Source organism: Caretta caretta, chromosome 3 (assembly GCF_965140235.1).
Source record: "Caretta caretta isolate rCarCar2 chromosome 3, rCarCar1.hap1, whole genome shotgun sequence".
Lineage (NCBI taxonomy): Eukaryota > Metazoa > Chordata > Testudines > Cheloniidae > Caretta > Caretta caretta.
This window is the reverse complement of record NC_134208.1, coordinates 36,521,176-36,546,542: the sequence shown is the minus strand read 5'-3', so window position 1 is coordinate 36,546,542 and position 25,367 is coordinate 36,521,176. Positions and strand designations below refer to the sequence as shown.

The 25,367-nt window shown below is 39.3% G+C and overlaps 1 protein-coding gene and 1 long non-coding RNA gene across 4 annotated transcripts in view; one reads left to right on the top strand and one right to left on the bottom strand.

The window, feature by feature from the left end:
- The window catches only part of LOC142071508 (uncharacterized), a 43,263-nt gene extending 31,730 nt beyond the window's left edge, over positions 1-11,533 (top strand). Inside the window, exons 2-4 of the long non-coding RNA XR_012667567.1 lie at positions 4,385-4,462; positions 7,014-7,487; positions 10,205-11,533. This is a non-coding gene — a long non-coding RNA (uncharacterized LOC142071508). The remainder of the gene's footprint in view (positions 1-4,384; positions 4,463-7,013; positions 7,488-10,204) is intronic.
- The window catches only part of EIPR1 (EARP complex and GARP complex interacting protein 1), a 171,771-nt gene that overhangs the window by 135,217 nt on the left and 11,187 nt on the right, over positions 1-25,367 (bottom strand). Inside the window, exons 2-3 of one of the 3 annotated variants that reach the window (XM_048845414.2) lie at positions 22,232-22,315; positions 15,346-15,478 (exon numbers count right to left, since the gene is read on the bottom strand). The exons of 1 other annotated variant lie outside the window; for it this stretch is intronic. In XM_048845414.2, the coding sequence (XP_048701371.1) occupies positions 15,346-15,478; positions 22,232-22,315 (217 nt within the window). Of the gene's footprint in view, positions 1-15,345; positions 15,479-22,231; positions 22,316-25,367 lie in introns of those variants that run through there. One more of the 3 variants, XM_048845415.1, reaches the window with a different exon arrangement.

Genomic DNA, 25,367 nt, shown 5'->3' with positions numbered 1-25,367 from the left:
AGAGATTGGTTGAACCCCAAACTCTAAAGATTTTCTTTATTTCTAAAGGACAGCAGAAGCTAAAAGCACTATGAGAACATGAACTCCCTCTGTTACTGGTCGTCACCTACCAGTACCATCATCATTGGAACCTCAAATTAGTCTTCTATTACTGGGAAATGAAAGGCTGCCCACACAAAACAAAGCCAATTTCAAAAATAGGAGAAGGGGGAAGTCAGTGCCTTAAAATGGCAATAATAAAGATAAAAAACACCTAAAAAAGGCTCCCCTCCAGATTCTGAGGGAGATAGGTAGGTGAGTGAAATTCCTTCAAGATGATAATATCTTCAAAGAAGCAGAAGTAGATGCAAATGTTTCCTTTTCTAAAGACACCATCTGCGCAAGATTTCCATGCCTGGGTCATGTCCAGACTAGGAAATCAGATGTTGCTTTAAGCTGTGTTAGCTAGCACATTTTAAAACAGGTCCTTGTACCTAGAATAGACACGGCAAGTTGTGTTTAAAAACATTAGCTCATTGTAGTTAATATTGGGCTCTGCCTTAGGGATGGCTATGCTCAGCTAACACAGTTTAAAACAATCTATTTTCCTAGTGTAGACATGGCCTTGGAGAGCAGCAAGGCCCAAGCTATTACCTGCCGACTCTTACATCCTTTCTACTCATGGAACCATTCAGCTCTTGGAACCAAGGATCATTAGATACTACTGGAGATCAGCACCCTGCTGGCGCTTCTGAGCCAGCAGCAGCCTGAGAGCTGAAAGCTCAGCAAAACAAAAAGAAACTAAATGAGAACAGAACCTAATGCAAGGAGATTAATCAAAGCAAAGGAGCTGAAATGGGCTGAGAGCCAGAACGGGAGATAAAGAGGTAGACCGACAATGGGAAAGAAGGGTATGACCAGAAAATTTCAAGGGCAGTGGTTAATATCAAGGGTAGCAAGTGACCAGAAGCAGGGGGTGGTTCACAGTCCAACCCACTACCATCTTTAGGAACAGAAACACGTATTATTGATGGGGGTGGAAGTGAGGGTGGTATCTGCCTGTCTCACTTTAGGGAGCTTAAATCCAGGAGTGAGAAATATGCACAGATGGTACTCTTTAGAGAAGACAAGAAACTAGTTTCTTGCAGATCAATGAGATCAGGAATTAATGTTGTAAAAAAGAATGGATGCTGTAGAAGAGTAGTCTCAGTAGAAATTTGATGTATATCCTTACCCAAAGCATTAAAATACACACAAGAAAACCTTGAGTCATGACTAATTCTTTGATGAGCCTCACTTGTCTTTGGATGCAGTGATTTATGGCTCTAAAAGATAAAGAAATCTCCTGTGTGAAAGTAACACTTTCCTGCCATTGATCCTGAAATGACCTCCAGCTACTGGGATGGAATATTATTTCCAAGTTTACAAGAAAATAGTGGCCCTGAACAGTTTCCATTACAATCTGTCTTTAAATAAGAAAAATAAAGGAAGAAAGGTATGGCCAACTAAGTTGTAATGAAAACCCTATAAATCTAGATAAATGTAATAAAAAGCAGGCAAGAGAAATACATGGGAAAAATAAATTTATACAAAACCAGCAGGTCCAGATGCGTACATTCCAGGGTGTTTAGATTTAGCTAATTAAGCCATCCACAATTATTTCTGAAGAGATAAGAAAAACGTGAGAGATACCAGCAGTCTGGAATAAAAATAATCGTACACAAATGTGGAATGCATTTGCACATTCCTGATAAATGCAAAGTTGGGCACCTAAAAATATTAGCAAGTTTAAGGCAGGAGGGGGTGAGGAAGGAATACTTCCTTTAAAGGATAACAAAACAAAACAAAATAGAGATCAGAGGCTTCTAAAAAACACCATAAGATAAACTTTAATTTTTAAAATCAAGTTGCATAAGTAGTAGTAGAAGGGAACACAATGAATATATAATATTTAGATTTTACTTAAATAACTATTAATACAGTGCTTAGCAAAATCTTAATGGAAGAGTTAATAGAAACTGAGCTGGAAAAGAGCACTGTCACAGACTGAAAACCAATTGAAGAACCATTAACAAAAAGGCAATGATAAATGACCATATACTGAGTTTGGGGAAGGTATCCATCCAGTGGTATACCAGATGGATTGTTGTCAAATCTAGGTTTAATATCTTTATTAATTTATAGGACAAAGGGGGTAAAAACAACACAGAATCATAGAAGATTAGGGTTGGAAGAGACCTCAGGAGTTCATCTAGTCCAACCCCTTGCTCAAAACAGGACCAACATCAACTAAATCATCCCAGCCAAGGCTTTGTCAAGCCGGGCCTTAAAAACAAGTAAGGATGGAGATTCCACCACCTCCTTAGGTAACCCATTCCAATGCTTCACTCCCCTCCTAGTGAAATAGTGTTTCCGAATATCTAATGTAGACCTCCCCCACTGCAACTTGAGACCACTGCTCCTTGTTCTGTCATCTGCCACCACTGAGAACAGCCTAGCTCCATCCTTTGGAACCTCCCTTTGGTAGTTGAAGGCTACTATAAATCCCCCCTCACTCTTCTCTTCTGCAGACTAAACAAGCCCAGTTCCCTCAGCCTCTCCTTGTAAGTCATGTGCCCCAGCCCCCTAATCATTTTCATTGCCCTCCACTGGACTCTCTCCAATTTGTCCACATCCTTTCTGAAGTGGAGGGACTAAAACTGGACGCAATACTCCAGGTGTGGCCTCACCAGTCCCGAGTAGAGGGGAATAATCACTTCCCTTGATCTGCTGGCAATGCTCCTACTAATGCAGCCCAATATGCCGTTGGCCTTCTTGGCAACAAGGGCACACCGCTGACTCATAGCCAGCTTCTCATCCACTGTAATCCCCAGGTCCTTTTCTGCAGAACTGCTGCTTAGCCAGTCAGTCCCCAGCCTTTGGTGGTGCGTGGGATTCTTCTGTCCTAAGTGCAGGACTCTGCACTTGTCCTTGTAGAACCTCATATTTCTTTTGGCCCAATCCCCCAATTAGTCTAGATCACTTTGGACCCTATCCCTACCCTCCAGCGTATCTACCTCTCCCCCAAGCTTAATATCATCCACAAACTTGCTGAGAGTGCAATCCATCCCATCATTCAGATCATTAATAAAGATGTTAACCAAAACCGGCCCCGGGACCAACCTCTGGGGTACACCACTTGTTACCAGCTGCCAACTAGTCATTGAGCCGTTGATCACTACCCATTGAGCCCGACAATCTAGCCAGCTTTCTATCCACCTTATAGTCAATTCATCCAAATCCATACTTTTTTAACTTGCTGGCAAGAATACTGTGGGAGACCGTACCAAAGGCTTTGCTAAAGTCAAGATACATCACGTCCACTGCTTTCCCCATATCCACAGAGCTAATTATCTCATCATAGAAGGCAATCAGGTTGGTCAGACATGACTTGCCCTTGGTGAATCCATGTTGACCGTTCCTGATCACCTTCCTCACCTCCAAGTGCTTCAAAATGGATTCCTTGAGGAACTGCTCCATGATTTTCCCAGGGACTGAGTTGAGGCTGACTGGTCTGTAGTTCCCCAGATTCTCCCTCTTCCCCTTTTTAAAGATGGGCACTATATTTGCCTTTTTCCAATCATCCGGGACCTGCCCTGATCGCCACAAGTTTTCAAATATAACGGCCAATGGCTCTGCAATCACATCAGCCAATTCCCTCTGCACCCTTGGATTCATTAGATCTGGACCCATAGACTTGTGCATGTCCAGCTTTTCTAAATAGTCCTTAACCTGTTCTTTCACCACTGATGGCTGCTCGCCTCCTCTCCATACTGCGTTGCCCAAGACAGCAGTGTGGGAGCTGACCTTGTCTGTGAAGACTGAGGCAAAAAAAAGCATTGAGTACTTCAGCTTTTTCCACATCATCTGTCACTAGGTTGCCTTCCCCATTCAATAAGGGTCCCACACCTTCCCTGACCTTTTTCTTGTTGCTAACATACCTGTAGAAACCCTTCTTGTTACCCTTCACAGCCCTTGCTAGTTGCAACTCCAGTTGTGTTTTGGCCTTCCTGATTACACCCCTGCAAGCTCGAGCAATATATTTTTATACTCCTCCCTAGTCATCTGTCCAAGTTATCACTTCTTGTAAGCTTCCTTTTTGTGTTTAAGCTCACAGAAGATTTCGCTGTTAAGCCAAGCTGGTCGCCTGCCATATTTGCTATTATTTCTGCACATCGGGATGTTTTGTTCCTACCCCGCCCCCCCATAAGGCTTCTTTAAAGTACAGCCAGCTTTACTGGATTCCTTTCCCTGCTCATATTAGCCTCCCAGGGGATCCTGCCCATCAGTTCCCTAAGGGAGTCAAAGTCTGCTCTTCTGAAGTTCAGGGTCTGTATTGTGCTACTCTCCTTTCTTCCTTTTGTAGCTCTGGGAAGAAGGATAAAGGAGTTTGAGGCACAAGTTGTGTTCTCGTCCATCCTCCCTGTTGAAGGAAAAGACCCAGGTAGGGACCATCGAATTGTGGAGGTAAATGTGTGGTTATGCAGGTGATGTCAGAGGGAGGGCTTTGGATTTCTCGACCATGGGATGTGGTTCTGGGAAGGATTGCTAGGAAGAGATCAGATCCACCTAAGGAAGAGAGGGAAGAGTATCTTTGCAGGTGGCTTGCTAACCTAGTGAGGTGGGCTTTAAACTAGGTTCGCCGGGGGATGGTGACCTAAGCCCTGAGGTAAATGGGAAGTGGGACATCAGGAGGAAACACAAGGAGGAGGGTGCAACAGGGGAGGCCTCTTGATTCATATGGAGAAAGCAGGGCAATTGGCTAGTTATCTTAGGTGCTTGTACATGAATGCAAGAAGCCTGGGAAACAAGCAGGAAAAATTGGAAGTCCTGGCACAGTCAAAGAACTATGATGTGATTGGAATAACAGAGACTTGGGTAGGTAGCTGACATGACTGGAACACTGTCATAGATGGGTATAACCTGTTCAGGAAGGACAGGCAGGGGAGGAAAGGTGGAGGAGTAGCACTGTATAGTAAGAGAGCGGTATGATTACTCAGAGCTCCAGTATGAAACTGGAGAAAAGCCTGATGAGAGTCTTTGGCTTAAGTTTAGAAGCGAGAGCAACAAGGCTGATGTCATGGTGGGTGAGTGCTATAGACCACCGGACCAGTGGGATGAGATAGACGAGGCTTTCTTTGGACAATTAACTGAAGTTTCCAGAACACAGGCCCTGGTTCTAATGGGGGACTTCAATCACCCTGACATGTATCTTGGAAAATTATATAAAACATAGCTTCAACAGGAGTGAAATACTTGAAAAAGCACAAATTAAAGACAAAAAGCTGACTATGACCTGGGGGTGATAGAAGATACTAAATTACATAAACTTGCAACATGGCAGCAAAAAGAAATCCAATACGAGTTAGAGCAACAAAACACAAAGGTATTACTACTTTATGGAAGAGATAGTCCCTTTCTATATAGTATGTAGAACATTGCATAGCATCCTGGACACATAACTAACTGAAAGATGGGCATAATTTGTAAAAATATAGGGACGAGCAGGAGAAATGGTTACTTAAGCATTTGAGAAAAGAAAAGTTTGAGAAACAATTAAAGTTATATTTTACATATCTATCTTCACTAAACAACAATTGTGTGCATACATGCAAATACTGCGGGGAAGTGGAGGTGAGAAACAGGACAATAGCTACGACTCTTTGAAGGTCGTCAAAGCCTACAGAGGAAGTGAAAGAATTCAGAATGGTCCACCAAGATATAGCGAGGAGTAATGTGATACAACTCAAAAAACTCCAGGAAGGCAACATAGTCTAGTAGATAAAAAACCACCCAATTGGCATTTAAGAAACCTGAATTCTTATCCTGGCTCTGCCAGTAACCTACTACGTTACCTTGGCCTAAGTCACTCAACTCTGTGCTTGTATTTCCCTTCAAATCCTTTGTATGCCTTACTCCACAGCAGGGGTTCCCTAACTTGGTTCGTGGCTTGTTCAGGGTAAGCCCCTGGGCGGGCTACAAGATGCTTTGTTTACCTGAGCGTACACAGGTATGGCTGCTCGCAGCTTCCAGTGGCCACGGTTTGCCATTCCCAGCTAATGGGAGCTGCTGGAAGCGGCGAGGGCCAGGCTACTGCTTCCCGCAGCTCCCATTGCCCAGGAACAGCGAACCGCGGCCACTAGGAGCTGCAAGCAGCCGTACCTGCGGACACTCAGGTAAACAAAGCATCTTGCGGACCACCAGGGGCTTACCCTGAACAAGCCACAAACCAAGTTTGGGAACCCCTGCTCTACAGTGTAAATTTTCAAGGTATGAATAGTGTGTCTCACTGTGTGTTTGTACAATGCCTAGCACAATAAGGCCCGACTATTGGTTGGAAACTAGAATATCATAATTAACAACATACAGACTGCTGGAAACTTTTTCCAAAAAGTTTCATCTCTCTCTGTGTGGAATTATCTCCCTCAGAAATCTGAAAAAGTAGCAGAAGTCACTGTAAATGACAAAATAGGCATTTTTACATATAATAGATAAGAACCCTACAACTAGCAGAGAGATTGAAAAAAGTTAATTTGGCAATCTCAGATTCTGTGGATTTTCTAAAGTTAAAAAAACTGTTTGGATTTTTTTAAGACAGGTAGTGTCCAAGTCTATTAAGATGGGATGATCTAGATGTAAAATATGGTTGCAAGAACCAAAATATTGGTTAAAATGCTAGCAGTTGATGTGATGACAAGGAAGAACCCATTGGACTGGATTCCCTGTTAAGAATGTAATAGCAAATTAGGAAACAATAGCAACTACTGAAGTGAATGGCAACACGAGGGCTGGGTTTTGTTGTTGTGGTGGTGGTGGTGGTGGTGGTGGTGGTATGTGTGTGTCTGTTTTTAAATCAATTTAGTTAAAGGTATCCTAGTAAAATAGCTTTGGTAACTGAATTCGGAGTGTTCCAATTGAATGTATTTATTTTACAAGACATGTTTGCATAAATAGCATATTCAGTAGACGTATTAAGTTTTTCCTAATTTTTCAAGAATGAAGAGATACTTGGAATAACAACATGTTTGACCTCTCCAATTTCACATGCAGAAAATTTTACTTGTCTTCAGGAGTGACAACTTCTTCTTGAGAAAGCAGCAGGTCACCAAGCTGTTACAGGATGAAGATTGTTAACTTTGTTTCACCCACGTGCAAGCAATCAGTGAATATACAGATGAGCTTTAAGTACTATTCAGTCAGTCTAATCTGTCACTGCCAGAAGTAAGAGTGCATAGTCTATCTTCAGCTGTTGGGAGATGTTTGGTATTTTCCTGACAGGAAATCTTGTCTAATGCTTCTCACCAAACAAAGTTCATCTTGAAACGAAGGTTGGTGTATGGTTGCTGACAATGTAGTTATTCATAGGTGAGCAGTCCATGAGTTTTATGCTTTACCTGAGGAACAAAACTCTCTCTTACTACAAGTACATACTCTACTCCATGGTAAGGCATTTCTGGAGAAATACCCAGGTGAGTAAGCAGGAAAGGAATTTTCTTTGACACCAATGTCTAAGTATCTTGTTTAATGTTTGTAACTTGGATATGCACATTACTGCCAAACAGAAAAATGCCCACGGAACACTGTATTGAGTTATTGTTGACAAATCTTCAAGTCATCTAAGACTAAGGATTTTCTCATCCTTAATTATATCAATAGGTGAGCCTGTAGAACAGAGTTTAGATGCCTTTTTGCAGAACCCTTGTTTCATAGGCACAGAACATATCCTTTAGGAACATAAAGCTTTAACTCTTTTCCAAAACTAAGATTTATTTTCTTATCTTTTTGATCTGGAGAAGCACAAAACCTTCAGTAGGGAGAGTGGTCATATCAAGTAACGAAACTACAGCAGAATCCTCTGTAAGGACTTCTCTTAGAAGCTCAGAATGTGTCAGTTGCAGAGGGTAAAATAGTTTAAAAGCTTACAGATAACCATACCTTTTATATGATTCTCCCACTCACATAACTTGAGGGGAATCATGAACAGGTAGGAATGGAGAAGAGTAATTATTTCCTGATGAGCAGATTTTAGTAGGGATGAAGGTACACAATGCAATCCAAAAGCAAGTCTGCAACAATCCTGGTACTTCAGAATCAAGTTTTACCTAAATACAAGCATCCCTAAGTTCTATAAAAACATCCAAGGTAAATGCTAAATACTAAGCACACACAATACTAAGCATTTACCTTGAACAACTAATATCTAAACATCAATTATGCTCAGAGATAAAATAAGAAAAATAGAACTTTAATCAGTTAACCAGGACAACCAGTCAAATTGCTAAAGCATCAAAGACAGATTGAGTGACACACAAAAAAAGTAAACAGCAATCATGCTTATTTCAGGTACCCGATAACCTCAGATAAAATTCACACAAGAAAGAACCCAGCTATTCATCATTCGGTCCTGAACGTAAACTAGTACACACAATGCCAGCTACACAAAAAGCCCTTTCTGAATAGGAAGGTAAGTCAGAGGAACTTAGGTTCTTCTGAAAATGTAACTTTCACTCCCAAGTCACAGACAGTTTTTGAAAATTTTAGTCATGATATAATAAGTAGCCAGAGGTAGATCTTACTATGAACTGCAGTTTGTGTGGGTTACAGCTCCAAATCAGATGGAAGGAGATACTTGTGCACTGAAACAAGTACTCACATGGTTTGATCTTAAGAAACTTTCAACCCTTACTTTAAGCAGAGGTAGACTGCACAAAAATAATATGTAAATTTGATAGCTAAGTGCTATCAAAATCTGTTTTAGACTGAATGAGTTGCATAATAATGGTTATATTATTCTAAAATGTTTTCAAGTAACAGATTTTACTTCTGTCCCTCTGGATTTTGAGATCCTTAAGAAAATCTAATGTGTACATCATGAAGGCCTAGCCTAATGAATAACAAATTTTAGATATTTACTGTAATCATAACTAACGTTGGAAGTGAGATTGGAAATGAAGCATATGTGATGTTCCACCTTTGTCTGCCATTAAAAAAAAAAAAAAAAAACAGCCATCACATTACTGTGAAAAGACATTACTGGAAGTAAGATGGTGTAGTTAGCACCTCTTCTCTCACTGCTACGTGAAGTTGGTTTTTCATGTTTTTAAAATATTCTTGGTAGGTCTAGAAGTACTTTAAGTAGCATGTTTTGTATTTCTGCGTCCCCATCATCATTCCCTCCACACATTTGTATCCTTTGGTCATGTTCAGTTTGTTCTGCAAGCTGTTCTAACAAGGATTTTTAATTTCCTAAAAATATTTGAAACTATAACCCAAAATTGGTTCAGATAGTATGGTGGTGAGTGTAGTGAAAAGTGCAGTGTAAGTCACTAAACAGAACAGATCCTCTTAATAATCAAATAATGTTTCTGTACTATGTAAATACTGCTGAATGCTAGCCCCATCAGTCAGCTTACTGTATAGTAAGTCATGACTTGTGCAAGTTGTCAGTACAGTGGTGGTATTTGTGCCTTTTTTAAAATCTTTCCTGTAATTTGCCAGAAAGAGAAACAAATAGGAGGCAAAAATAAAAAATACATCCTAAAGGAAAAAATTTTTGGTATCATAAAAATCCCCACCATCATCTCTCAGTACAGTTCTGGATGGGAAGCAACACCAAAAATCTTCTGACTTTTTAATTAAGGGTTCACAGTTTCTGACAACTCAGGAGCAGATGACAAGCCTGGACATGTACTGAATTATTTAAAAAAAAAAACAAACAAACAAACCTCAGCCTCCTCACCTTTCATAAGAACAAATTCTATCACACACATAAATACAGGCCCTTCACCAGAGGGAAATGGAATGGTAGTTGTTACCTCTTTAAAATACTTTGATTTTGCCACTATTTAGGGATGTAAATAGCATTTAAAAACATAACCGTTTAAACTATTAAAACTATATCAGTTAAACATTTAACCATTAATGAGTTCACAACATAGGTGTGGGAACTAAGGATGTGGGGACTGCTCAAGCTCCCCATGTTTTACCCAGGGCCCCAGCTGCCAGCCCAGCACCCACCAGCCAGCCCCACTGAGGTCCCAGGGCTCCACTCCCAGCCCACCCCCAGCTTTGACCCCAGCCTTGGCCCCCTTACCATTTACTGAATGCATTACCGGTAAGACTGATGCTTATTGGTTAACCAGTTAACATTTTACATCCCTACCACTATCAGCTTTCTCCTCCCAAGATTCAGGTTCAGCCAGCTGTCTCATCCAGATGCTGATCGCAATCAGAAGAACCACCGTGAAGCTATTCTAAAGTGACGAACCTGTACTGCTGATATTTGAGACCACTGCACTTAGCAACTTCCCATTCATCCCCAATGGAGTCACATAGATGTTTAAAGAACAGAAGACAGAATCATGTTTTGTGGGACTCCCTCAAGTCTGGTGAGTGCTCTGAAGTAAAGGAGCACTTTCCCAACACCACACTTTGTGAGCATCCTAAAAGGAAGGACCAGAGCTATTTCAGAGACTTCCCATCAACACCTACTATGTCTCCAAGACAGGACAGTAGTTTGCCATTATCAGCACTGCACACAGATCCAGAGGGATGAGTATGAACATCCTCCCTCTGTCCATGGGCAGGGAAAGTGCCATAAGCATGAAGAACACTTTCTCTGTCCCATGACTTGGACTGAACCTCATTTGGCAAAGATCCATAATATTGGTGTGGATAGGAATGTTTAAAGATAGTTCTTTGCCAGCTTCCCAGTTATCTTGTTCAAAAATGGGAGGCTGGATACCAGGTGGTATTTTGTAATCTTTGGACTAACCAAACCTTATACAGCTAGACAGTAGCTTTAAGGTGAAAAAGTAGCACTGACACCCTCCATCAGTAGAGATCCTGGGTGTTGCTTTCACCAACAATATGCACCAGTCTCAATCACAGATAGTGAAAGATTTCTATCAGCGCTTTTACAGTGTCTTGCTCCATAAATGTACCAGATGCCACGGGGCAGCGAAGAGGTTGTGTGTTGTCCGTCTTATATTTTGTATATAGCTCCTGCTTCCAAACATGGCTTCATGCCTCTTGTGAAGGTGGTTTCCCAGCCAGATGGTTGATTCAGAAGAGAAAATCTTACTATTGCAATTGTAGCTCTGGGTGCAGCTGCTATGTATTCTGGGAAGTTAAAGGCAGGAGTAGATGCTAGAAAGAGGCTCTGACTTTTTAAAAGCCTGCCAGAGGTGCTGATGAGTATCATCATCTCGTTACTCTTGAGGAAATATATGAGAGACTCTGTAGGAGGGCACTCCTCTTGATCAATAAATTAGTTCATAGTCTCCATAACACAGGAGGAATGACCAAAAACATCACAACGCTACACAATACTGGAAGTCTGCTTTTTCTTCTGTTAATACTATCATATTATGAAGTGATTCATGTTTCCCATTTCTTCCATTTTAGATCTTGATCTCTGAATGGTGTAACTTTCTGTAATGAGTGTATGTTTCTCTTAGCCAGTTCTTACAATACTTTGAACTAAAATTAAAACAGACATCCTGTGGGTTACAAACCATTTTGTAGTACCATGGCTATGTGTGCTGTGTCTCAAAATATACAAGATAAGGGAAACATCTCAGAGTAATGAAGTCCATTAAACAGAACCAAAATGTTAGCGCCCTCTGTTGAGTAGATGCCATTACTATAACATCTAAATAACTTAAAGTTTAGATGTGTAATATCTAAATAACTTAAGTGCAAAAGATGGATGGATTGTACTGAAAATTGGAGGGAAAGGTAACAAAGAGCTTGCAAAAAATATTTTCACCCTAAGCCAGGAAGGTACAGAGAAAAATAGGGAAACAGCTAAGCTCACAAAAAAATTGTTTAGGGAAACAGAGTAGTCAAGATAATCTTGTAGCAACACAGGACAGACTAACTGAAGTTAGAGAGTTTAGGAAGAAAAGTAGTCCATCTCAAAAGTGATACATCAGATTGAGTGAAAAACACTGAAACAGAGGCAAGATTACACTAATATGCATTAAGCCTCACAACAGATGTGATATAAGTAGGGAATATTATTCAAGTAGTAAAAAATGGGGTACACAATCTGTATTATACTCAACCTCCATCTAAAAAATGGAGGTTCAAATTTCATGATAGCTTGCAAAAAAAAAAAAAGGTAATTATGTCTATCCATTTAAATATATAGAAAGAAATAATTAAGATTCACAAATACTTCGATGCATATATACTGTGCTTTTTTCTGGTTTATGAAACAATAGGAAGCCACAGTTCAGTCTTGACTTTGGTAGTTAAATATACTTCAAAAAACAAACAAACAAACAAAAGTTATTCCCACTGAGGTTATTCCCATCCAAGGCTTTTTCGTATAATAAGTTTGCTCTTGTATTTAAGGAGACTTGTACAGAAGGGGTTCATAAGTGCTTTACCCATTAGCTTTCTCTCAAAGAGCTTTGAAGTGAAAACATAATTATCCCACTTTTCTTCTTCCCCAGATTTTGCCCATCGTTTTGGTAACTTCAAAGATAGCTACTAAAAATGGCCACAAGTCACATTTTTCTTGTGTCCTGCATTAGCACAGCACATCTCTCTCTCATACGCACAATTTTGAAGTGTTATTGCCATCTTGCTGAAGTACAAGTGCTGGCAATAGACTTTTTCAGTCCCAGTTTGAAGAGGGGCAGCAGATAACCCAGACTGACCAAAATGGACAGACTTATTTGAAGGGTGGGTGTGTGTTTTTTTCTTTGAAGGGAAAGACAGTGACCTTGTATTAATTACCTAGTCTCATCCAAAAAATTTCTTATCAATTTCCAGTGAAATGTAGCACCATAACATCATCTTTTCAAGTATCAAAAATTACTAGACAGCACTTATGTAATTGTCCATTACAGAGAAGACATCTCCCTATGCGTTATAATAATCAAGTTAAAAACAAGCATATAACTAAACAAATATGTCCAAGAGAAGAAGGCAACTTCTGTTATGGATGACAAACTAATTTACAAGAAGTTCAAACAGAAGAGATCCAGAAAGAAGGAAAAATAAAATATTAGAATACCCTCTCAGTTTTCCATGTGGCACTAACATGATTTAGCAAATACTAAGTTGAGGAACACAGCTGATTAAATGGTCTATGGGGGGTAAGTAAATAGAAATAGGGAGACACAATATAGTGCAGTGACTTGAAAGCTAAAATTAATATTGTGGTTGAAAATGGGAGCCTATCTAAATTTTCCAGAAGGAGTCTTATGCTGCTAATTGAGAGATGGCTTCAATATGAATAACTAAGGCTATCCCAAGACAACCCCTCATATGTCTGGTAGCTAGACAAGAGGAAAGTTAGAGGCTCTTCTTACAGTGACAAAAATATGCAGCCAAAGTAGTAGCTTTAAAAGGGTTTTGATTGTTTCATTTGCTCGCATTACTACTTAAAGTAAGTTGCCCATTACATTCAATATTCCTTGTTATAAGAACACCACACTGTGTGTTTTCTACTCCATACATTGTTAGTTAGAAACATCAGTAATAAATTTCTGAATCAGAACTTGTTTTCTCTTAAATGCTTGTGGCTGATTATTCTAAATGAAGATGCATGAAGCCCACATAATACAACTTAATATACATAAACTTGTTGAACTAAACAAACATGAGCTAGAATACACACAGGCCAGAACAGAAAAATCAAACATGTGACCTAGACATGGGTCCAAGCTGCAGAGATAAAAAATGAATATAGATTGAAACAGAACATTACAAAAAAACTGAGGTGTTTAGATTCAGCCCCATCATCTCTAGTATAAAAATATTAAATAAGCTACCTATTAAACAAACGCAATTCTTAAACTATTACACATATTCCTATTACAAACAATGCAACATGATACAGTCTTGAACAGTGATTTTAGAAAGATTTTCATTAAAGTTTAATATTTTCTAGAAATAAAAAAGTCCGAAGATAGCTGTAGACATAGTTTAAAACTATTAATGTTTACATTCAAAATTTTATATGTAAAAACTGAAAAAATGAATGGGACATCATCTACCTACTTACTCCACTTGCTGTACAACCGTAAATAAAAACAAGTATCTAATTTGTTCTTTAACACATTTCACACTATGCACAGTTCAAAGCTCTTTAAAATTTGTACTCACCAGCTCAAGAAAACTAACAAAAAACAGCATTAAGAAACTAGGGGTTTTTTGGTTTTTTGTTTGTTTTTGTTTTTTTTATAAACAAACAGAGTATACATGCACATTACCAGGTGATTTTATCAAGGAGCTACTGAGAAACTATCCTGAAGTTGTTTAAATAGGTATAGAATTTTAGGACAGATTCCAGCTCTTTCAACCTTCCCCATGGATCACTGGCAAGGTGAGGAAGTTATGCCCAATAAGTCACGCCAGTAACATTTTGTCTCTGTCTTTCAGCCCAATTCCCCCTTCAGAAAACCAAAAAAGTTTGTTACTGTACCCATCCACTATGAATTAGTCTTAGTTTTGTTAAGTGTAAGAAAACGTTATTTATTACCATTTTTATTAATGGGTTAGAATACCAGCAGTAAGTTAACAGAGTCTTAATTTCACAGATACAGCAAAAAGGTTGAAGTATGAGAAGTAGCTGAGGCTCTGGATCGGTCTCGAGATTCAGGAAAATAAATGTTAATTTATATTCCATTCACACTGAGAAGGTTATCTTCAAAAAAGTATGGCCTAGAATTTATTTTAACGAAACTGAATATTTATTCAAACTACTATCACAGGTCCCTTTGCTTGCCAGAGATAAACTTCCCACTAACTAGTGGGAAAAGAGTGATTTTTTTCAAACCTCAGAATATGTAGTCTTCACATATTCTAGCCCAGGAAGCATACAGAGCATCTTCAGACAATAGCTGTACATGCAAGTTTAGGCTGGCCAAAGAGTCTTAAGCTGTTGCTGGTGAGATATTTTAGGTAAAAACTATACAATCCTCTATGTGTGTATGAGTATTATATATGTAATTTGTAACTACTATATTAAAATGCTTCTGCACTTTCTAGAAGAGATTAGTGATGGCAGTACACTATTTTGAAACCACCTTTTACGTTACCAGTTTGAAAAACCAGTAAACATTAACTCTAAAAGTACCGAAGCCTACAAAAATATAGATATAAGGCAACTCTAGTTCAGTAAATTTAATCGGGCAAACAACTTAGATTTATTTTTTAATCTTGCTTCAATAATGTATATTTAAGAAAGCGTTTTGGAAAAGTGCAAAGAGATCCCATTTTAAGCTACTCGTGTATTGCCAGATGTGCAGCTATTGTAAATCCCATAAATATTAAAACACAAGTTCAAATAAGTTGTGAAAATGCACTTACTTTTATTGTAGCAGGTTGCTAGCACACCTTTATCTGCAGGACTGGCACTAATGTGCCAAATTTCACCCACTTCATGGATGAGAACATTTTTGTTTATAATGTTATTTTCATCATCAAAATCTATTATGTGAATCTACAAATACAATAAAAAGATAACATTAGGGCTCCACTGTTTTCCTATGGGTCTTAATTATACATGATGACAGCACAGAACCATGTAATATGAGTTTTATGACTGATATCTACTTTAATTAATTGTTATACTAACAATATAACTCTTTAATTTCATACAGGATATTTTCTCTAAAAAAAGTGATTATCTAATTGTGAAGAAATCCCTTTTGTTTTTTTTCCCTGGTGTTGCAACTACAGCATACAACTGCATTTTCCATTTGATGGTTAACAGAAAATGAGCTACTAGAGCCCTAAACTTGCAGCTCATCACTTTGCTAGCATTCAAACCCTCCATTAGATGTCTAAGATAATTCTGTATCCAGATCAACAGAAATGAATCTCCCTTAAATGGATAGGAGGAGGGATTATTAGTAGATGTAATAGGAAAATTGATGCCCTCCTAGAAGTTTTTCAGCACTCTCTCTTCAGCTATTGTATATACATCTGCACTTATCACCGACATCAGGAAATCTGTCACCATTTAAAAAATTGACATGGAAAAAAAATTCAACCTTTCAACTTATAACAACAGTCAACTTAGAATCTAGCCAATTGTTTATAAGTTTTAACAAGTGGTTTCAGGTGTTACTCACAAACCTCCCCCTTGCCAATTTTTTCTTTTGTTTTATAAACACTTTTCCCTATTTTTAAAAATTAGCTTTATTTCCTCAGCTACCATGTGGAAGACTCACACAAAAAGCAGGGGAAACGGACTACGACTGCCCCCGAAAAACACTTAACATGCATGAGTAACTTTACCCATGCAAGTAAGCCCTATCAGAGGTTCAACAACAGAACCCTCTGCATGGCGAAGAAAAGAAATTAAACTAAGACATCCTATTCCCTACTATTAAATTAGATCATACTAAAAGCTTAGCCACACAGTGCTGTAGGCAATTTTTTGAAGTGTCAATGTGCTAGATAGAACCAATCAAGCCAGTTTTAGGATTTGTTTAGTTTTGCAGTACTGAGTATTCCCTTCACTACTAGATGATCTTGCTCTCAATCCATCAACTCCCAACCATAGCAAGGGATATATCCTCTAGTCTCGTTCATCTCAAATTAGTATTCATCTTTTCCTCACTCTCTTCAGTGCTGCCATCAGCAATTACTTTCTTAAATTGGACTTTGGTTCCCGATACTAGTACCATACTCCTAGTCTCCTGTCAGACTCTAAGACATCTAAGAATCTAAAATGCTCAAGGAGCCATCTCTCTCCAGTCATCATCTGATGACCCAAACCATGAATCCATCTATGAAGCGAAACATTATTCATCCCCTATACCAAGGCATATCCATCTTCCTGTCCAATTTAAAGTGACCCTCTCCCTTTCAAAATATTGTCCCTGGTTTCACATTACCTTAACTCTTGCTTGAGCATAATCTACTCTGCCAGACCCTACCTTGGCCTCCGCTACATCCTGTTCCCACAACTGCACATTATGACTTGTGCTGCCTCATCTATAATGATTTCTCCCTCATTTCATCTTTGTACCTGACCTTCAGGCCTTCTCTTTGTAGCTCTTGTCAGTCTCTGTAAAGCATGTTGTGAGACTCTTTATCAAAGGTAAAATGCATACTTGTACTGGATAAACTTACAATTCCAACTATTTGCAGACAAACTGGGAGCAAAATACTGTATATATTAATTTGGGACGTGAAGATAAAGAGAAGACAATAGCAATGGACACTGGAATTAGTCAGTGGAAGAATTCCTTCCTTTTATAACTCTTTGGCCTACAGTACCTCTACACAGCCCCAAAGTAAGGACTGAAGGGCAATTCCTATTATTCCTGCGACGTGAATCTTTTACAATTGCTTCTCAGTCTTACATCCCTGAGACAGTGTATTTGCCACTGAATGCATCCGATGAAGCTCACGAAAGCTCATGCTCAAATAAATTTGTTAGTCTCTAAGGTGCCACAAGTCCTCCTTTTCTTTTTGCGAATACAGACTAACACGGCTGCTACTCTGAAACCTGAGACAGACAGGATACCTCCAGTTCACCATTTCAAGTAAGAGAAAGATATATAGCAGGATGTTTAGAATGTGAGAATCACTGTACTATCCTGCATATGGGATAAAACTTTATGCCTATGCTGCAGCATGCAATACATCAGTCCTGCCTGTTTGCATCTTTTCCCTACTCTCAGCTTCCTCAAAAAATGTGAAACCTTCCACTGAAATTATTAAGTAGACTCCTTGCAGTGCAATTCGTTCCCTAAAGAAGAACTACAAATCAAAAATCCATTTACTTCAACAATGTGTATTATATGTCCCCCATTAACCAGGGTAAGTGGGTCATTCAGCACATGAACCTAAAGAATACCTTTTACCCTTATATAAGGCCCTTCAAAGTCATATAGACAGTTTCTACTCTGCTGTGAACATTCTGCTTCAGCTGATCTCACAGCTACCAGGTAACTTTGCAGAAGCGAAGAGTCAACTCATGCAGGTTGAGGATAAATCCTTGATTAAAATAAAATTTCACATTTGACAAAAGGTTATTTATTTTTATATCCTTTTGGTGTAGGGAAAAATATGAAATATCCTTCCTTGGTAGCTCTGACATGCATCCTAGGTACAAGAAGAGATGCTACAGTGAAGTGTGAACATGTTGGCCTGCTGTAAGTAAGAAGGGAGGGGGCTTAACAACGGAAAAGAAATATTTTCTCTCCACGGTTTTTGTGCTGTTCTTCTTAGCCTGGCCATTGTGAGCATTCAGCACATATTTCTAAAGCTGATGAAATCTTGTTAGTTCTTCTGTCATTCATATTTAGTATTTTCTTCAAATACATTTGGGCCAAATTTATACTTAACATAATCCGATGCCATAACGGCAAATAAGACAGACCACCTCATATCACACTCTCATATGGGCTTCAACTCTGAAATGTACTAATCAATGTTGTTCAAGACAGACATCAAAGATCACCTAGGATGCATGTCACAGCTACCAAGGAAGGATATTTCATATTTTCCCTACACCAAAAGGATATAAAAATAAATAACCTTTTGTCAAATGTGAAATTTTATTTTAATCAAGGATTTATCCTCAACCTGCATGAGTTGACTCTTCGCTTTTGCAAAGTTACCTGGTAGCTGTGAGATCAGCTGAAGCAGAATCTTCACAGCAGAGTAGAAACTGTCTATATGACTTTGAAGGGCCTTATATAAGGGTAAAAGGTATTCTTTTGCTTTATGTGCTGAATTATTATTGTTTCTACACTTTTAATATAAATGTTACAAATTAAGTGGTTTTCTGTTTTCAGTTAACCTTCTGTAAATACCTACATTTCTTCAGCTGCAAAGCTGTTTTCGAACCTCCTACCTCCATAAATCAGGACAGCTCTAGAACTAGCTCTCTTCTACAACACACCTTTATGTGACTTGAAACAGAACAAGAGATTCTGCATATATTGATGCTATATGAAAAACCCTCCTGACTGTATAGAGCCTCATTAGAAGTCACAGCACCAAAGGTGCCAGCCAGCTACTAAAGATAGGTCAAGTAATGGGAAAAAAGTGGTGCAGAATTAAGCAATAATGATTAAGGCCTATAACATTTCTTGGGGATTAATGACTAGCTGGGAGAAGATGATAGCATGAAGCACACCCAAGTGCCATTAACCACAACTATTTGTTAATAGTCAGCTAAAAGCCCTGTACCTCTAATGTTAGTTCTATTCCCTTGAAAAAGAGAAAAAAAGTCAGATAGTGAAAAAAAGTGCTTGATGCAGGGTCAACATGTACCTACCCGGTTAGAGTAAAGAATTAGTAGTGCCCACGGTCACCTTCTCAGAACCATGTCAACATTTCCCTTTCAGTAAATGTTAATGATTTGAAACTCATTGGATATTAGGTGACAACTAGAAGCTGACTTCGTCCTTAAAAACTAGTAATTAAATCCTCTGCTAAATACTCCGTGAAGTCAAAGATAGTTTATCCTAGGCACAAAATTACATATAATTACCTAGTTAGTATAAAACACCTTCACAGTCAATAGTTAATCTTCAGGCATTTCACTATCTGAGATATAACAATGAAAAAAAGTTTTGCTCCTTGGTTTTTTTTAAACTAAATTTTTTCTGTAAGTCATTTTCTTCTCCCTCTGCCAACCATAGCTTATAAAGATATATAACACTGCACCCAGATCTTTATACCTTGAACAGCTTCTCTTCTTATTATTTATACACCATGTGCTTTCCCCTCTCCAAAACTCAGTTTCAGGTAGCTTTCCATTGCTAACTTCAGCTCCAGCACTATCTGTTCTCCCTTGCATGCTAGGTTATATTTAACAGGAGAAAAACAAAATAATCTGAATTTTGAAAATACTCTAGGAACATTGATCCCTTCCCTACATTTTCTATCGCAGGGGTGGGCAAACTATGGCCCGTGAGTCAGATCCAGCGCCTCAGGGCTTTGGATCCAGCCCACAGGACTGCCAGCCCCGTGGCACCGCTGACCCCACACCAGGAATTGGCCGACACCACGTCTCTGCGGCCCCCATGGGAGCAGGGGCAGAGGGCTCTGCGTGCTGCTCTTGCTTGTGGGTACCTCCCCCGAAGCTCGGTTTGGCCAGGAACCAGAAACTGGGGCCAATGGAAGCTTCGGGGGAGGTACCCACAGGTAAAAGCAGCACACGGAGCCCTCTGCCTACCCTTCCTGAGGGGCTGCGGTGCCGGCTGCTTCCTGGAGCAGCGCAGGGCCAGGGCAGGCTCCCTGCCTGCCTGCCCTGGCCTCAGTGCGCGCCGCTGCCATCCCAGAGCCACTCCAGGTAAGCAGTGCTGGGCCGGAGCCCGCACCCCAAACCTCTCCTGCCCCTCGCACCCCAAACCCCTGTCCTGAGCCCCCTGCTGCACCCTGCACCCCAACCCCCGGCCCTGAGCCCCCTCCCACACTCTGCACCCCTCCCTGCACCACTGCCCTGAGCCCCCACCCCCTCGTGCACCCAACCCCCTTCCCTGAGCCCCCTCGTATGCCCTGCACCCCTCCTCTGCCCCAACCCCTTGCCCTGAGCCCCTTCCTGCATACTGCACCCGCTCCCACACCCCACACTCCCTCCCACACCCCAACCCCCTGCCCAAGCCCTACATTCATGGCTAATTTCCCCACCCAGATGTGGCCCTCAAGCCAAAAAGTTTGCGCACCCCTATTCTATCGTGTCTCCTCAGTCTCCCACTCTTGGTATGTTTTTATTTTTCCATCATATTCTCTGTCAATTGGAAGGAGTAAGCTTTTCAGGGCAAAGGTCTGGTTTTCATACTACAGAGTGCCAATGTGACTGTACGAACAAACAAGGTGAAACTGCTGTGTTTGCTATGCCATTATGGATGCTGTGTTCAGTGGTTAAACTGAGGTGGAAGGTGGTGGTACTGTTCCAACCATATGAACCACCAAAGTGAAACGCTGCTCACACTGGATTGTACAGCTTTTCAAAATATGATTGTGCATGTCCTCTGAACTCAGCTCCCCATTGACAGAGCTTGACTTTGTCCATGCGCTCTGCTAGGCTCCTTGGGCTCAGCTCCTTCTTGACTGGCTGGGGGGAGGGAGGGGAACATCTCTCAAACTCAACACCTACTAGTAGCACCAAAATGAGAAACAGAACATGAAAAACAAAACAGTTCATGTTGACATTTAAGTTACTACTGGGCATCTGAGACAAAACTTCACTAAGATGAATGGTGATGAGCTTCTGTTCCAGGCTCTCTCCTCTCTCTAAACATCTTTATGTCATTTATACCCTTCACATTTGAGTTTTCTTTGCAATCATAACAGCTAGAGATTGACTTTTAAAAAAAAAAAATGAAAGCTGAGATTCTGGAGAATAAGAAAGAAGCTTGAGAGAAGTGTCAGCACACTACAGCACCATGCACCTCCTGAATCCAAGCTCTGTTTGTGCGCTAAAGGTATTAGTGAATAAATACTGTTTCTGAAACTATTCTAATGTGAAAAGTCAGTGACTGTACTAACACTATGGGTTTTTTAATCTAGTTTAGGGCTCCAGCCTGCCATTCAATATAAAGGCTTATCCTAAAGTTAATCTTATAAAAAGTCAGTTATTTTACTTTTACAAGGAAAGATTGGACAAAAAAGATGGCTGTGTATAGGCTGTACGTCACTGTAGCCTTTACTCCCTGCAGAAACACAGTGATGGAAGTTTTATGGATATTCACAGGCAAAAAATGAAGTTTGTCTACAGCTCTATTCCCATGAGCCTATTACCTACACATACATGTCTTTAAGGAGTTCCACTGAAGTAAATCATGAGGGCCTAACTACAATTTCAAAATGGAAAGCAGGATTTTATTTTAATTGGGTTACCTGTTCTGCAGTTTAAACTGGTTCTACAAAATCAAAAGCAGAACTTAGTAATAGAACTGGTCAAATAATATTTGTTAAATAACTCATTTGATTCATTTGTAATTTCTCTCAAATAAGTTATGATAAACATTTTTAATTAATTATTCACCAGTCTTAGAAAATGGGGCGACTATGAAATTATATTAACCTTTTAAAAAAAAAAAAAAAAAAGACTTCTCATTCACCTAACTAGTTATCAAAATGTGTACATTTTGTTCACATAATACATTTTTTAAAATAAAGCATCTAATGCTCAAACTTGGCAGGAAAGTGAAGTAATAGACCAGTAAAAAAAGTTAAAGAATATTCCTGATACTTAACATGTATTATTCTGACAAAAGTTTACCTGATTATCATATTTGAGAGACTGTGTCCCAACCAAAAATCGAATGGCATCTGTTTCTGCTATCTGGGGTGTTAAAGCACGTGCCTAGCAAAAAAGAAAACCATTATAAAAATACAATGCAATACGTTATTGATAATTTGTGAAAAATCTTGGAACATAAAAGACATCCCAGTTGATCACCTTGAGCACCAAACTTTTACACTGCATCTTTCTCCTGAACTTTATCTGTATTTAGGCTATTTATCTAAGTTTTCTAGTGTAAGGATTGCTTCTCACATCTGTAAAGTACCTACTATACTCTCAGCGCTAAATAAATATGGACATATTTATTTATTTTTAAAAACCACGATTCAATGTTAAGGATTTCTCCCAAATTAATTATTCTTAATGAACCCAGAATCATGGAACATGGGAAGGACGCAGAAGTGGCTGCAAAAATACTTAAGCCGGCTGCAATGACAAAGGGCATTCTTGGACAAATTATTCAAAATAAATATTTTACACCTTTAAGTAAGATCCGTGAACTCACACAAAGTCACCAATTCATTCTTTTCCCTACTATTCATAGGAGAGAGCAAGCTAGAAGGAAAGAAGTTCTTGGTCCTCCTTGCTTTTTAACATTAAGCCACTGAAGCTAAATCCTACAAGAATGACCAAAATGGAAATTATCACCCTCCACCTACTCATAAAAAAGGCACAGCACTGACAGTGATAATACAGCCTTTCCCGTCCTACCCTGCCATTTGCTTCCACCCTGTCCCCAAAGGACCTCCTCTCAGCGGTAGAGGATATTTCAGTCTTTGGCCAGTTTGCTAAAGAGACCAATAAGATGCTGTAATATAACGTCAGATAACTTTGGAATTCACATCCCCACTTGCTCTTAAATATCCCAAATCTGTAGATACTCCAGGCAAAGCCAATATTTTTAAGCAGGCATTTTGGAAGGACTGAGGTAGCCAGTAGCTCTGCCCACCTCCACTACAACCATTCTTTTTGGCTGACGTAGTTAAATGCTGGGTGATTAGGTCCGGTTTTGTTTTACTATAGCCTTATTGATTAGGAATCAATTTTTAATTAATGACTAAGGTGGCTAGAACTTTAGAGAAACACGCTTTTAGGAGTATTATTATTTTATTTATTTCATTTTAACCACAAGTTAATTACAGAATAGTATTTTGGAAAAACCCACTTAGATCTTCATTGAATAAAACAAGCAGTCCAACCATCTGTTTAGGGGGTTATGATCAGATTGGACCTCAAGTTCAGAATTCATTCTGGAACATCACTGAACAGATAAACATTTCAGATGCTAGACTGAATACTGATTTTAATGAAAAACTACATTTTCTACTTTAGATTTAAATCTGACATGGGTAACAAGTGAAATGAGTTTACAGGTCAAAAACTAGTACACAGTGAGCATTTAAACAAATCATAAAGTGAGTAGAAATTTTGATTCAACTGACGGTTTATTCTCAGGACATGCTAAAATCTGAAATAATAGAAAAGAATCACTATGGATTTACAATGGCAGATCTATGCAATGAAACTTACATCGCATCTATCTGCATTGTGTCTATACAGAGCCAGCGTTGCTAGTCTGTAGTGTTCGGTGACAGCAAGAAAATTCACCAAAAAGCTTTTAATTTTTATAAAAATTTACATTGTGGATTTCCCCCCAGCCATGGTGAGAACTTCTTTTCATTCCAAATCCCCTGCCAAGTTCTTTTCACGAAAGCACCACTAGAAACAACCCAGTCATTACAAACCTTCTTCAATCAAATAGACTTCAGTTGTTTAACAAGGAGTAGAACAAAACAACAACAACAAAAGATCTCCTGGGACTTTCATGGAATAAAGAAATACTGGTAAGAACTTTGTTCCCTCCTCTTTAAAGAGCCTCTTTTTAAAAGCAGTTTAGACTCAAGGTGCACTTTAAAAAAAAAAGGGGGGGGGGGAAATGTCACCATATGCTGACATTTGTCTATCAACTTTTTCTTCTTCCTCCCCCTCCAAAAAAAAATTAAAAATGGGAATTGTATTTTTCCCCACTCTGTTGAAAAATATGAAAAGTTTGGGTTAAATATCTGAAATTGTAATACATTTCAAAATAAAGAACTGACTTCCTACATGTTATCCTTATTCAAAGGATGGAAAAATGCATCTGTGTTTATCAGATTCAGATCTGTCAATAGGGGCTTACCAGTATCTGAGACAGTTTGATTCTTAATAGGGATAATGGACCTTCAGATGGCCCATCCACAAGTATGCAAATCTGTTATTTTTTATAGTGTCTACTCAGGCAAGTTGATTCAGAGAAAGTCACAATGGCAAAACAAACAGCTATTGGTGTGCAGAAATTACTGCCTACCATGCTGACCAGTACTGCCTCTTGTTTAATTGTACTTCCTTGTTTGTGTATATCCACCTGTTGTCTTCCGTCTTAGACCTAAATTGTAAGCTCCCTGGGGCAGGGACTGTCTTTTTGTTCTGTGTTTGTACAGCACCTAGCACAATGGGGTCCTGATCCATAATTAGGGCTCCTCAGTGCTATAGTAATACAAATAAACAAACAATAATTTCAACAGGTGATAGACGTACTTCAGATGGACAGAACATGTGGTCAATGTATAGGAGAGTAGTACTTCAAGCTTTGGCAACTGGTTGTTTAAGCTCTCCTCCCCTACCCTAATGATAAGCGTTGGTATTGAGTCACTGTGCACTGCTGCTGTCCTCCTCCATTTGAAGCATGCACAGCCTAATTCACCAGAAAGCTTGAGATACAGAAAACCTCAGCCCCACAATCATATCCACAATTGAATAGGTATAGGTATACCCTAGTTAATACTGAAATACAATGGTTATACTGAAAAGCATATGAACCACAGAGACGTAATCTAGTCAAGTGAATAAAATGAACTGGCATTTTCATTTACTGCATCCTAAAGCAGGTTATAGAGCCATGAATTACATAGCTGGAGAGGAATAACCATATGCATGCAAAAAAAGGGTCTATAATGCAACATCTGTTTCCAAGGTAGTGAAACTATCATACTTTTAGTAGCAGCAGTATCAGCTCTGAATCAATTTAAAACAAACCTTCCACCCCTCCACTACAGCAAAAAAGGAGACAAAA